Genomic DNA, 14,445 nt, shown 5'->3' with positions numbered 1-14,445 from the left:
ACTGTTTTGAAGCATGTCCTCTGTTATGATATTATGTTGGCATCTGCTTTGAACTTAAAGCATAGTAATGCCAGTTATGGAACTTCCAGACTTAGCTCTGAAGAGCATACTAGAATTGAAACCTTTTAAGAATGAATTGATGTCCAGAAAGTGGCGATTTTTGTGTAATGTACACAAATGTACATACTTGTCTCTTCGTATCATGAAAGGCAGTTGGTAGTACGTGGTGGGGCTGACTTAAAGGCAAATTAATCTTCTCAGAGTAGTGAGGTCTGGGTGAACCAAATGGTCATGAGAGAGCAAGTGCTATAAGTGTATGGAATGGATTGTTGCAAATAAGCTCCTGAAAGGAGAGCTTGTAATTGAGTCCATCAGCATGTGTGTCATATCAGCTAACAAGAATTTGAAAGAAGACCAGATGATTACTAAAAATGTCTGTTAATAATCTTATAGTAATTAGGCTGGCAAAATCCTTGAACAGCAGATAGCGTCTTGACCCCAGATCAGGATCAGCTTAGGTTAGTTTGGGTGGGGTTTTTGGTAACTAAACATCAAACCTTTCTAAAGGTCGTGGAGGCTTACCATTTTGGCCAGGGTGTTCATTTGAGGAATTCACTTTCTGTAGCATCAAAGGTTTTCTTGATTTCAGTGGGTTTTGTTGTTGCTTGTGTTTGTGGTGGTTTTTTTGTTGCTTCAGTTTATCTTGTTCCTAACCTCTGCAGGCATACTCAGCAGTGCAGGCATTCTCTTTCTGCAGTGTAAGTACTTCAGGACCTTTATTGGGTTGCCTTCTTTGAGAACAAGGATCAGTTCTTCCAGTCCTTTCTTGTAGGTCATGTTTTCTAGGCCTTTGAGCACACTTTGTCTGCTTTCAGGCTCTCTAGGTGGCTAGTATCTGAAGTATGATCAAGCTGAACAACTCCAGATGGAGCCTCACTGATGTTGGCTATTTATATTATTTATGTTTATACCCATTGCTCTGGTACTTGGGGATTTGAATGTATTTAAATGGGAATATGAAGCATTTTGTGGTGTTTAGGGAGAGGAAGTGGTGTGTATTTCTATGGATAACTTTTGAACAACTGCTTTGCTCTTACTACTAGTTTTTTGAAGGAGTGGGACTAAGGATGAGATGTTCTCCTCCAGTCCTGCTTTTGAGCCTGACCCATTTATTGGAAAAAAGAGTACCTCATTGTCTTGCTTGTTTCCTTTTAAAGAGGGTGGCATTGGGAGGTTTGTCTGGTTAAACAGAGGTTGGAATGTTCGTTGTGGAAGAACTTCCAACTGCCTCATAGCTTGCCTCACCTACTAGTTCAACATGTCTTGTAAACACCTAAATGCTTAGTATCAGGATAAACATGAATGTTTTAATTTGCTCTGTGTTAACATATATAGAAGATTGTAATGTGAGAGCATGTAAAACAGACACTGATGCTAATATGGTTTAAGTTGAAATTCCAGATGAAGTTTTAAAGTTCATGGGACTTTGTAAACGTTCTTGGTGAGTAGTTAGATTTAAAACTTTAACCTTATAAAATTTGCTTTCTAAGAGTGTCCTTCACAACTTTTTGAATCATGAGCCTAACCTTTTTTTAAACTTTCTTCTGGTGTCTTAGATTGTATTTAGTTTCCTGCTGCTTCATACTGAAGCTCTGTGCAGTGTTGGTAGGAAGCGGAGTATGCAGGGGCACAGTCTCTGCCCTATGTGGAGGTGGTGAAATTAGAACAGAAGCACCAGTTCACATGTGAAGAAAACAGCATTGTGAAATAAGACTAGTGGGTCACAGCCATGTCTTACTTCAAGTGCAGAGGTGCAGAGCTTTTTTGAAGCTCCAACTGATGACTGTATGAGTTGGGCTCAAGCTATGTTAAAGTTAAACTTTGAGTTTAACTACTGCTTTTCTTTGACTTCATGTTGCACTGGAGTAGAATACCTCTTTCTAATCTGTTTCCTTGCTTTCTGTGATGAAAACGTCAATCATGCTGATAAGTTTTTACTGTGGCACTGTAGAGGTTTGCATACTTAATCATCTTGACCCATTTGTATTAGGATGAGAGTATGTTGTCCAGTATTGCATTATCTGGCCTTTTAACAGGCAATATGAGTCTTCTCTCTGTGGGCGCTGGATGCTATCTTGTGAATGGTAGCTGTAGCCTTCCCCACAAATATCAGTATTCCTTGATATCTATCTATATATATCTATACATGTTGATTCAGCAGCTAGAGGAAGATAATTGACTGTCCCTTCCATCAGCTGTGGGGAATGAAGGAGTTGAGTAACATGAGCCATGAGCCTCTTGGTAGAATGGTGTGATATGTTGTCAGCTCTACTCTTAGGAGCAGCAGGTGGAGGTTCAAAGTACTTAAATTCTGCAGAACATCCTATGACAGCACTTAACTGAGAATTTCTCTTGAGCTTGATGTTTTGAGTAAAACCCTGCTTCAGCAATGGTTAACTTTTGATTGAGACAGTATTGAAATTAAGAGACTGACCTTTTCATGCATTCTCAAACTCAACCAGTTCTTGTGGCCAGTGTCTTCAGCTTCTAGGCTGCTTGAAAAATGTTACCTTTGTGCAACTTTTTTTTTTTACAAATTTCAACTAGAAATGTTGTTCCCTTTGCTATAGCCTTTGTAAGCATGTAGGCTATAGTCACCTAGAGGAGAGCTGCTTACCTGTTAGATAAAGTTAAGACTGGAACCTAGTTTTCGTCCATTTGTAGGTATAAAAAGTTAACATTCAGAAGTTAATAGGTGCATTTCCAAATGATAAATGTGTGTGAGCCACAGTAATGATATATCAATGCAATGGGAGAAATCTAGGAATATGTCATTATTTAAACAGTTGTTGTCATAATGTTCCTGGTTTGCTTTTGGTATCAGGTAAAGTTGACCTCTGGATTCAAAAGATTGAGTCCCTTGAACATTAATAAAATGAAAAAGCAGCCTGAGATAGATGGCAAATGCAGAGAAAGGCTAAGAGGATTTCAGGATCTCTGCTTCAGACTATTCAGTTGCTATGCCTCATTTCATCAAAATTTTTTGCCTTCTGGTAGGCTTTTGTATGCATGTTACACTGTTGTGATAAACACTGAACAAGGTTTTAAGAATTGCTCTTCTAAGATGGAAATAATATACCTCTGGTTTACTTCTAAAAAAAAAAAAGCAAGTGCCGTACAAAAAAGGGAACCTGAGCTGAGTCTAGGAAATGGAATGCTTATAGAAGCCAACCTCATGCCCTGTTTCTGCTCCCAGCCCACTTCCCCCGAAAAACTTCATTGACAAACTAGCACTCTGCCTCAAGCGAGGACTGTGATAAAGCAGCTCCTTAGGAAAGAACCACACTAGGTTATAATACTATCTTTTTGATTTAAGTGCAGTTTTTTTCCGAAGTACTTGCTTAACAGTTCTAATGGGAAGCTAGTGTTGAAGCATTTTGTACTACTTAATCTTGAGTGTCTTCCATTCCTTGGTCCTGATCTCTTTTTGACACGGTAATTTGATCGTGCTCTGGTACTCAAGAGACACACACTGACTTCTTCCCAGTAATTTAAGCATATGTTTTTATAAAGCCTCAAGTTGAGGTTTCAGGCTTGTTTTCTGCAGTGTCCTTAAGTGATATGATTCTCTAGCTAAACAAATCTGAAAATGCCGCTAGAAAGTGCAGCTGTACTCTTGTTGCCTCTGTTGCATTGCCACTTGTGATTGACTGAGCAGGGAATGAGCCAATTCAGAAGGCTAAATCAGGAAGAAAACAAGTGAGTTTTTGTAGGTTGGGCTCTCTTAGGTACCTGATGAGTGCTGATGCAGGAGAAGGTGGGCTGGAAGAATGAGTGTAAGCTTTCTGATGTCAGCTAAAATTAAACTGACCTAACAGTCGTGCTTAACCTGACCTTAAGAGTGTTTCATGGGAAGTTCTGCTGACAGAGCAACTTACTGTCACTAAAATGGAATGTTCTTGGTCTGCTCCGCTTTTGATTGGAACTCTTCTTAGTTCCCTGTGTTAGTATGGGCTAAGGCCAGATATACCCATGAGCTGAATAACTTGCTGGTGTAGGGAAAAACTTCAGTTTTTTCTGCTCTTCTGCAGTTCGGCTTTACTGTCTTGTGGAAACAGTTGACAGCTAGTGTAAAATAAGTGGCTAGGAAGTGTCAGTGTGGTCTCTCTGTCTTGCCAGTGGTGTGCTGTTAAGCAGACCATGGTTCTATAGCAGGTAACAAAATGGATTGCTTTTGTAATTAGACTTGTGCATGGCTGTTCCATATAGAAAATCTCTAAATCTGCTGTTAATTACAACAAATAACAAGCCTGGAAGTGTGGAGAGTACTCTCTCATTTCGTAGTATGAGTACTTTGTTGTATTAAGATGGTCATTATATTTTCAAGACCCTGTATTGCCTCCGTATCTTCTGTCAGTTAGTGAGAGAAGCTTGATTAAGAATTACTAGTGAACAGCTTCTGTTATCATGGTTAATATTCGATAGCTCCTGGTTCTGTGGCTTTTAGTGCTAGAAGTGAGTTTTAGGGATTTTTGTTTTGTTTGCTCTTCAGACTGCTTTCTGACAAGTTAAGTGAGAATGATCAGTGCCTTGCTGTTTTGAATAAGACTCTTGCAATGGTCTGAAACTGGAGAGCTAGTGAACACAATGTAAACCTGATAAAAATTCTGTTTGAAAAAATTATGAAATCTAGTGTTTATATGAAAACAACAGCTTGTAAAATTTGGACTGAGACACCTTTGCAGTACTGGGCCTTGAAATCCATTCAATGTGGTGATGTGAAGGACGGGTGGGAGAATGAAGAGATATACTGCAGCTCATTTTGGGGAGGGAGCAGGGGGTGTCAGAACTCAAAGGGCCAAAAACATATTCCTCTGGAAGGTGTTTTACCAAAAATATTAGAACAAGAAGCTTATGCTTTCCCTCCTTGCACTCTCAAATGAGATAATCAGCTTTGAAATAATTTTATCTTAAGACTTTAAGTTGAGGTAGGGCAGTCTCATGGTATTAATAAGTAAGTGTGGAGCCATGAATAGTAAATGACTGCTTTTTTAAAAGTCCTCTCAGTTGTTAAAATTAGAGGTAGAGAGGAACTGTTGCAGTTTGAGAAGCTGAGATGTGGACTGTCAGTGTCTGCATGCAACTAAGTGTTATCTGTGTAATAGGTTGAGAGTTTTATTAGCATGTTTGCAAGTAGATTGGAAAATAGGTGTGTCAGGTAGATCAGCTAGGAGGAGTATCCACCTGCCTAATTTCTGTTAGCTTGAGGCACCAGGTAGTCTTGTGATAGACTTGAATGTGAAGTATTACCAGCATGGATTGGATCACTGTGTGATGAAAAAAATCAGTTACTGCATAGGAACTTAGCTAAAATTGAAACATCTAAAGGTACTGGTGATGGCAATAATACCAGGCTGCATATGAAACAGTGCTTGGAAAATCTCTTGCTGATCAAAACAAGGTAAATTGCTGTCTGTTGCCTGTGCAATCTGAACGGTAGTATGAACTGTTTCATTAAAGTAGGAAGTCTGGCTGACTGGTACAGACAACGAGTTCTAAAACATTTGTACAGGCTGAATGATACAGTTAGGTTCAAAGCTTTGAAGTTAATTTGTATTGAGTGCCATATCACAACATGATACTCAAGTAATTATTGTAACCCACCAATAAAAGTCATCTGACAGTATCTTCAATTAAGTGGGTTATGCGAGAACGTCATTCCATGTTTCAAAGACCTGCTGGAACATATGACCTGTCAGAGCACACATGATTGAGGAAATGAGAGGGAAGACATAAGCTATTTTTTCTGTCTTCTAAGTGAGCAAAAAGAAAAGGGAAAGAAGATCCACAAAAACTTTGTCAAATCTAAAGAAAAATGTAAGAAAACTTGGTGGTGCTGGTATTGCCTTGAGAAGTTACACAATAAGATCTTGATTAGTAAGTGAATACAAATTGTTTCCTTAAGGGATGTTGAGAATGATAAGCAAGGACTTCTATATTGTGAAAGTGCAAGCGAAGAAGGTCAGATTTCAGTATTAGATTTCAGGAGGAGGAGAGCTAGGCTTTATTAAAACAGTAAATGTGTCCTATGCATCAGTACCTTGGATCAGTTAAGGAGATGTATAATGTGGCCTTCAACTGTCTTGTTCTTCAGAATCTTGTGCATTGTAAGCCTCTAAAGCTTTGTTTTGGAGTAGACATGTAGCTGTTACTCATTATTCAAGTACAACCTTTGAGCAAAATATTGCCTCTCGAGTGGAAGTCTCTGTGTCAAAGGAAATACCTACCTTAGAGACCTGAGTCCTGAAGAGCCCTGAATATCAGCATAGCAATTAACTTGCTAGTTTGAACTGTTAGCTTGATTGCTCAGCAACCAAAGGAAGTTAGTTAAATAATAACTGGCTGAAGATTAAAACCAGAGATGCTATTGCAAATTAAAGATGTGGTTGTTCTCACTTGAGCTGTAAACTATTTTTAAAACTTCAAACACTTTGGAGTATATATACTGTTATATAAACTGTACATAAGTTCAAGTTAAGTGATTAGCATAGATGAGTTGATTTTTTTTTTGCCTTTGGAGTCTGAACATGTGTCAGAGGATGAGATAAACGTGTAAAATTTGGTGTAATGATCTATTGTCTCTACTTCCTTTACTGGATAAGGTGAATGAACAATAAGATGTAACTGATTAATGTTGTATAGCTGCAAGTGTGTGTATGTATGAGGCCTGCTCAGTTCAGTCTGTAAATCTTGGAAGTAGCAGCAATAAGAAAGTTTCACTTCTGAAAATATTCATGCAATTCATGTGAGAACACAATGTCCTCACAGCAGAAATGAGCTGTCCACAAGTATTCCTTGGTGGAAAAAATGTTTTATTTTCACATCTTGAAAAAAGGGATAACTGTTAGTTGAGTATTGACTTTTTAAATGTACTCTGGTCATCTTTATGTAGCTAAAGCCTCTAATTATTGGAAGTAGAGTTGTCAAAAAAAAAAATTAAAAGGAAACAAAACAGCTTGTGTGTTCCACTAACTGGGATGACTTTCCAATTAGGTTTGTTACCTTTCGAGAAGTCCGAGCAGCTTTTGTGCAAGTTTACTTGTAGGGCTTTTCTGTACTAAGTTTGTTGGAGTTATATACAGCTGATCATTATGTTAAGGTTCAGTACAGGTTAAGATTCAGTAGATTTAAAAATTGCAAATTGCTCATTTCTGAACAAAAGTGTGGGTTTTTTAAATGACATTACAGAATATGTATAATCTGTACATTCTGAAATGCATTGCAGAAATCTAACTTGTGAGCCTTATTCATATGTAAGGTAGAAAGCAATAGTTAAATACTTTTTAAGGAACACTCTACCTTATACTTAAGTGTAGCAATGGCAAGTGGAGACAAAGTTTGGGCAGAATTCTGCACATTTCAGTTAGTGTTCAAATAGTTGCCCTCTTTCCAATGTCTGTCTCAACAATATGTGTTAGTTCAAGAGGCATGAGGACACTAGACAAAATGTTCTTTCATTACTCGTGGATTATTCATAGTAGATATTTTCTATATGAAACTCATTCAGTTTTTTGAGTTTTCTGGCTATTTTTTTTTTTCCCCTCACCAGCCCCCCCTTAGTGACTGGTGTATCAACAATCTTGGTATAAAGTTCAGGTTTAGTTTGACTTATTTGTGCAAGTTAATGTTTTCATACTATTGGCATTAGTCAGTAGTTTTATACTGAAGAGATCCATAGCTGAATCTTTAAATCGCTTGTTTAGGTGACTTCATGGACTTAGTTATGTTTTGAACACTGAAAAATTAATTGATGGGAAATGGAAAGCTTTTAACAATGGACTCGTACGTAAAGGCATATAGAGAAATTTTTCCTGAACACATGGTTTCTCTTTTGTGGGAAGTTGTTGACTGAAAAGGCAGTTAATGTCTCAAGTTGAATGACCTCTTCGTGCATGTGAAAATGGGACTACTGAAATTTAGACGTGAATCTTGTTCCATGGGTGAACTTTCTCAGTAACAGCTTGAGTACTGATTTGATAACCATAGAGAAAATCAGAGCAGTTGAAATGACTCTGTTAAAACTTAAGCACAGTAAAAAGAAATACTGTGTGGACTAAGACTTTGATTCTTTTTCATCATGTTAGTTTACTCCACGAGAAAGAATGATTGAAGTTGCTGGAGCATCTGTTTGGCAAAATAAATTGTGAACCTGTGGTTTAATGAACTGATTTGTCCTGGTGGATTTCCTTTCTTGAAAGGAGGTGGTGTAAAACGCTGAGCTCAGAATGCAGTTGCTACTGTTGAAAGTATTTTAGGTATTAGATGGAAATACATTGAATCTTAAGCAAACACTTCACTATACCTACTCTTGCATATTTACTGTGTTAACACAGAGGGAAGATCTAGTGTGAAGACACTGCACTACAGTGTAGCAGAAAGATTGCCTATGTATGATGGTACATAGCTTCAGTATCCTAGTTTCCAATAAAGATAAAATTGAATTCTTAGATTGACTGTCACTGTAAGATGGAATAGTTTGTGGGGTTTTGGGGGTTTTGGTTTTTTTTAATTGTTGCTTTGCTTTTTAATTAGTTACTGGTGTGTTAAGTGGTAGAAGTTTCACTTACGCATTTCTCCTTAAACTGTCTTTATTAGGAGTCTTATCTTTTGAAAGCAGAAATAAGTGCAGTAATTTAACTTAAATTTTTACCTGATGCTCTGGATCAGTAATTAGACTGCTAAAGTACCATGTCTGATTACTGTTTTTTCAGTAAATCTGAATACACACGATGCTCATATCTAGTTAAATTCCCAAAAGATTGATACACCAGTTACACAATTATTGGGTCATTTTTATAGAAAGTTGTATATTAGTATTCTCTGAAGAATGGTTGATCTACACCTAGCTTTGATGTTTCTGCTTAAAGCATGTTTTTGTAATGCTTCCACACTGCTGTGAATCAGCTAGAATGCAGTTATTCAGAAGAAAGTAGGAATTCTCCTTGAAAAAGGCAAGCTAATTACTGAAGAAGGCTTAATGTGAAGACTTAGAGGCATAACCTTCTTGTGTACCAACTAATGATTGCTTTGTTTTTAGGTGCCTTAGCTGGACCAATTGTTGATCCACATGTGACAGCAGTTTGGGGGAAGAAGGTTGCACTGAAATGCATAATTGATGTCAATGAAACAATAACACAGGTTTCTTGGGAGAAGATACATGGTAAAAGTTCACAGACTATTGCGGTTCATCATCCTGAATACGGAATATCTGTTCAAGGAGAATACCAAGGAAGAGTATCATTTAAAAACTACTCACTTACTGATGCAACAATCATCTTAAAAAATGTAAGCTTTTCTGATGCAGGAGAATATATTTGCAAGGCAGTTACATTCCCACTTGGAAATACACAGTCATCAACAACTGTAACAGTACTAGGTAAGTCAACTTTTTTATGAAAGGAGGTGAAATTAGTAGCATGAACTTGTTAGTGAAATTCTTCATACTCATTAATATGTTGTATTTTACCTTTTAACCCAACGACAATACAAAAAATGTGTTCGCCAGTCTTCCGTAACAGGTGTCTTGGTATTCTTACTAACATCATTGAGCAGACTTCTTTTGGGTCTTGCTTCTTTAGAACTTGTTCTTTGATTGTCCAGTTATTAAAAATAAATAAGCAGTTCCTATTTAGGCGTTGTGCTAATCTAAACATTTGGACAGTGCTTTAGAAGTTAGACCTGGCAATGCTGATACTAGGGACCTCTGTGTGTGTGTGTGCTGAGAAGCTGCCAAACACAGCTTTAGCTGCCACCTTGGCTAAATTCCCTCATAAATGTGTTGCTAATATGATAAGTTAATGTAGCTGCTTGACGTTGGTGATGTAAATTGTTCTTTGCACAGCATAAATATAAAGCAAAACTGCCTGGACTACTACTAGGAGTTGTGGGAAGAAAGAGTCAATTTAAGCCCTTAACTGGTTGTGGATAGTCATAATGTGAAGCTTATATAAACTCAGTTTTTCACATAAACTAATTTTGTCTGTCTTGTTGAGGGGTCAGTACTGCTGTTGTAAAGGACTAGTACTGAAGCACAGGTAGACTTAGGTGGTAGTGCAGTATGAGATAAAATGATTACTCTATCCTGAAACTTGAAAACCTACTGATGTGCCCTCTCCTTATAGTATTATACCTTCTTATAATAGAGTAAGTTACTTCTGTATCCACTGCAAGTAGTCAAGTGATACTTTCTACAGCTGAGGTGGTCCTCAATGACTCTATTTTTATAAACAAATGTGCTTTTTAGGATCTTCTTGGTCTTTGATCTCTTTCCACAGCAGTACAATACTACAGGAGCTTAATCAGATGGCTGTAGCACAGTATGTAAACTGGCTTTCACCACAAGGTGGGGCAAAATAAACGCATCAAAGCAAGTGGCTTAATCCAATTTGAAACAAGTAACTTGACCAAAGAAGTTCTATGTGATGTACAAAGCATGTAGCTTATGACTCTCTTTCCCATCTGTCTTCTGTCTGTACTACAAGTGGCTATGTCTGTAGCTATTGTAGCAGTCTTGACTTCAGGTTTCAGCTGTTGTGCTTTATCAACATAAAGTGGGAGGTTCTTACTGCTTTCCCTCATCTTTTCTAGTCAGTTCCTATTTCTAAGATTTTTTTTTTTTCAGGTCACTTTAGTAGTTGTGTCCATTTTGCCCTTCAAATTTTAAATTTATGGAGAACCTGAGGAGGAACTTGGAAAGCAAACGTATGGCCTGTGTGTTTATCATTCTACATTTGAAAATGTAGGAGGACCACAACTTGCTTGATAAGATATATATTATCAAAAATTGCAGTTGGAATAGGTAAAGTATTTGTCAGGTATACAGTGGTCCTGATCATAGTTTTTTTCATAGTTGATGTAGATGGTTACTGATAGTTGTAAGCTTCTCAGTGACTTGGTATCAACCTCTGAATTGCAAAACCCAACTACTACTTGCAAAGATGCCTTTCTGTTGTAGTTAGCAGCTGCTTGGCTTGCATGTACAGCTGGGTAGCCAACCCTCTGTTGGACTTACCTATCTTCTGTGGCCTCAGCAGTGCATTTTCTGTCCTTCTGAAAGCTTTTTGCTACACTGACATCTAGACTTAAACAGTAAAAATGCTGGGGAAGTAATGGTTTTCCGAATATGCGTGTAACTGAATAATTGTTGAACTTTTCTGGCCTGAGCTCAGCAGTTCCAAGCTCAGCAGAGTCTTAAGGCATGGAATAGCTCTAATCAAAATTTAAAACCTGATGTAACTTAAAATCAGCTTAATTCTGACTGCATTCTTCCACTGTTCTAAAAAACTCTTCCTTAAGTGAAGACAGAAAAGTTCATGTCCTAGGGCTGAAACTGTTTCCAGTCCAAGCAGCATTGCCTTTTTTCCTAGTCCCTGTCTGTTCCTATTTAGCAAAGAATTAGTTTCCTTCCGATGTGTAGTGGACATACTTAACATAATCATGTAGTAGATGCTTGTACACTGTAAGGCAGAGACACTGAAGACAAATGGAGGAAAAAAATAACTACAGGATAAAACGTCCTATATTTTGCCACAGTGCACAGACCCCTTCAGACCGTATTTAGGACTTCTGTCTTACACTACTTAAGCTTAACAGACTTACCACATTTGGTGACTTTGCTCACTCCCAGTTTTCTTTGCCTAGTGCCTCATGTTGTCTTAAGGAAATGCACTATAAAAGAAGAGGTTAAGACAGTGAAAATAGGAAGATGCTTTTTGGGTCAAACAGGTGTATTGATCTTGTCTAAAACTTTGATTCTTCAAACTTACCTTGTTAAACTAGGGCAAAAAATTGTGAAGAATTTTGTGTCAAGGTGTTTCTTTCTCAAGATGCTGACTAAACTGGCCAAAATGGCGTTTGAAGGCAGAAGAGATGGTGTGTGACAGGGTAGCTTGCAGAGCTAACATAATTTTTATGTTACTAGCTTGAGCACTGTACATGACTATTTTAAATACTTAGTTTGGTTTGACTCTACTGTCTTGCGAAGCTAGATTTCTCAGCATGGGTATTGATAAAGTAGATCTTGTTCTTCTGCAGGCTAGCTCTTACCAATTCTACAAGTGAAAAATGAGCTGCACAGATGAGAATGTCAAAGATGTAGGTCTGTCACCATGAATAGATCCGAGACACACTAATGTGGAAATTCTTACAATAAGGAATTAAAGGAAGATGCATGTCAGACAGTGTGGAAAATGGATCCTCTCAGACAGTTCTGATAAAGTAATGGTGTTTGAAAGTGCTATTTGATGAGATGTACACATTCTTAAGTACCACACAATACACTGGGCCAAGAAAAAGTATCAAGTAGATAACAAATTAGTGAACTGACTGGTCTTAAAAAAAAAACAAAAAACCAAACACAAAATACCAATACAACAACAAAACAAAAAAACCCAAAGTCAATAATAAAGGATTAATTAGTGGGCAGGATAAGTTACACAGAAATATAAGGCGGCTGGTTTTGAGGGGAGAGAAAATAAAAAGTAGAAATACTGTTTTGGAAAGAAGTTACTCAAGTAAATGTCAGTTGTGATGAAGAAGGGGCTGACAATTCCCAGTGTCATGCTGTTGCCAAGGAATTAGTGAATTTAATGGTAAGTGGAAATAATACTGTTTGTGTTGTAATCGTGCCAATTTCTTCCAGACCTCCAGTGCACAGTGGCAGAAGAAAATTAGTTTTAAAACTAACAGAAGCAGTTGAAAAAGGCTTATGAAGTACTTAACACCAAGAAGAAACTTTGAGGCCTGGAAACTTAATGTAATAGGATTTAAGGCTTTTTCTTTTCTGGATGCTTTATTATGTTGTTTTTCGATAAAGAAGTGTAAGGACTTCAGCAACAAGAGATCTCTGATTGTCCATGTGAATGTAAAGTGAAGGTAGAGTAAGTAGGGTTGAATTAGATAATGGTCATGAATCAGTAAAAAGGCTAGCACAGGTGTGCAAATTCATTGAGACTTCCTAAACAGCTGCACATCTAGGTTCCATGCTTCAGCCACCATTTCTTATAAATAGACTGTAATTCATGCCATGATATTGCTTTGGATTTGTGTGACTATTCTTCTAAGATATATGAATGAGATGATCCGTGTGCAGTGACTGTTTGATAACCTCTGTCCGTTCAGTCAGTGTATCTATTCTGTTGATTATTTAAAGGGGATGGGGGAAACAGCCACTGCCCTTGAACTCCTACATTGTGGAGGCAGGTCCCTTCTGCTTTTGGATATTTGTGGCGTTGGTGGCTTCCTTTCCCAAACTAAGCATTGTCCCCACCATCTTTTTCATTGGACCTGAATAGAGCATAATGTTTCTACTGAATGGGTGAAGCAGCTTCTCTGATGCTCTCCCAACCTCCTTCATGTGTCCCCCACCACCATCACTGTGAGCAATGGAAGTCTGTAGGGCACGTTTCAGTATGATTCATGTGGCACACTTAATGGTCCTGGGACAAAAGAGGACTGCTACCAGAGTCTCTGTATATAGAAGTTACACTTTAAAAAAAAAAAAAAAAAAAAAGGCCAAAACCCCACAAAAAAAAACCTCCAAACCCACACTTTGGGTAATCTTTTTTCCAAGGTGAAAACAGTAAAGCTGTTTGCCATTGTGAGAGGTGAGATGCCAATGGCCCCTTGTAATTAGGGATTCATTCACAAGATACTTATCTTAATCCATGAGTGAAACAGCTAGAAAGGCTGTAGAATGAGTAGCTGAGTTTCTGCTGGTTTTGCTTCAGTTGCTGGGACAAAGTAATCCTGAAGGATAGACTATAGAAATAAGTATCATAACTGGAGTTGCTTTCCACTTTTTAGTATGTGGCTCTTTGGTTATCTTGTAGTTGGTGTGTAGTCCAAGAATCATGATTTATGGGAAGATGTGACAGTAGAAGCCTAACCATTTGTGAAGTATAAAAAAAGTAAAGCACAAAAACACATTGGACTGGGAATAAGTATATTTTATGAAGTCAAGTAGTTTTGAATAGTTCAGCTTTGTTTGTTTCTGACAAGTGTAAAACTAAGAATTACACGGTGAACTGAAACTGGCCAATCTCACAAATTTCAGATATCACTTGAGAAAGCAAAGTATGCTTTTTTCCTGGTAATGATAATCTTAGGAGAAACTAGACTTTTTAAATGAGTCTATATCCTGTTCTCTGGCTATTATCACTTAATACTGGGAGACATTTTTCTCTAAAAGCATGGTAAGTGAAGCAGTGTACTGAGTCTGCTTTGGGTCTGGAGATCTCTGCTACCTTAGTTAAGATTTCTTGTTGACTTATGTATCCCTTCACAAAGGGGTAGAGGAAAAATTCTGGAGTTGTGTGCTTTTTTTTTTTTTGAGGAAAACTCAAAGGAATAGAATATATGAAACTGTTTCCAGCTGAAATGATTTGA

The 14,445-nt window shown here is 37.7% G+C and overlaps 1 protein-coding gene across 2 annotated transcripts in view; it reads left to right on the top strand.

The window, feature by feature from the left end:
* NECTIN3 (nectin cell adhesion molecule 3) overlaps positions 1-14,445 on the top strand; it is a 68,296-nt gene that overhangs the window by 16,159 nt on the left and 37,692 nt on the right. For both annotated transcript variants that reach the window (XM_050905015.1, XM_050905007.1), the window contains exon 2: positions 9,098-9,436. In XM_050905015.1, coding sequence (XP_050760972.1) covers positions 9,098-9,436 — 339 coding nt within the window. The remainder of the gene's footprint in view (positions 1-9,097; positions 9,437-14,445) is intronic.

The sequence above is a fragment of the Gymnogyps californianus genome, chromosome 1 (genome assembly GCF_018139145.2).
Source record: "Gymnogyps californianus isolate 813 chromosome 1, ASM1813914v2, whole genome shotgun sequence".
In the NCBI taxonomy this organism is placed as follows: domain Eukaryota; kingdom Metazoa; phylum Chordata; class Aves; order Accipitriformes; family Cathartidae; genus Gymnogyps; species Gymnogyps californianus.
Note: the sequence above shows the minus strand (reverse complement) of the source record. Positions and strands in the feature narration are given on the sequence as shown.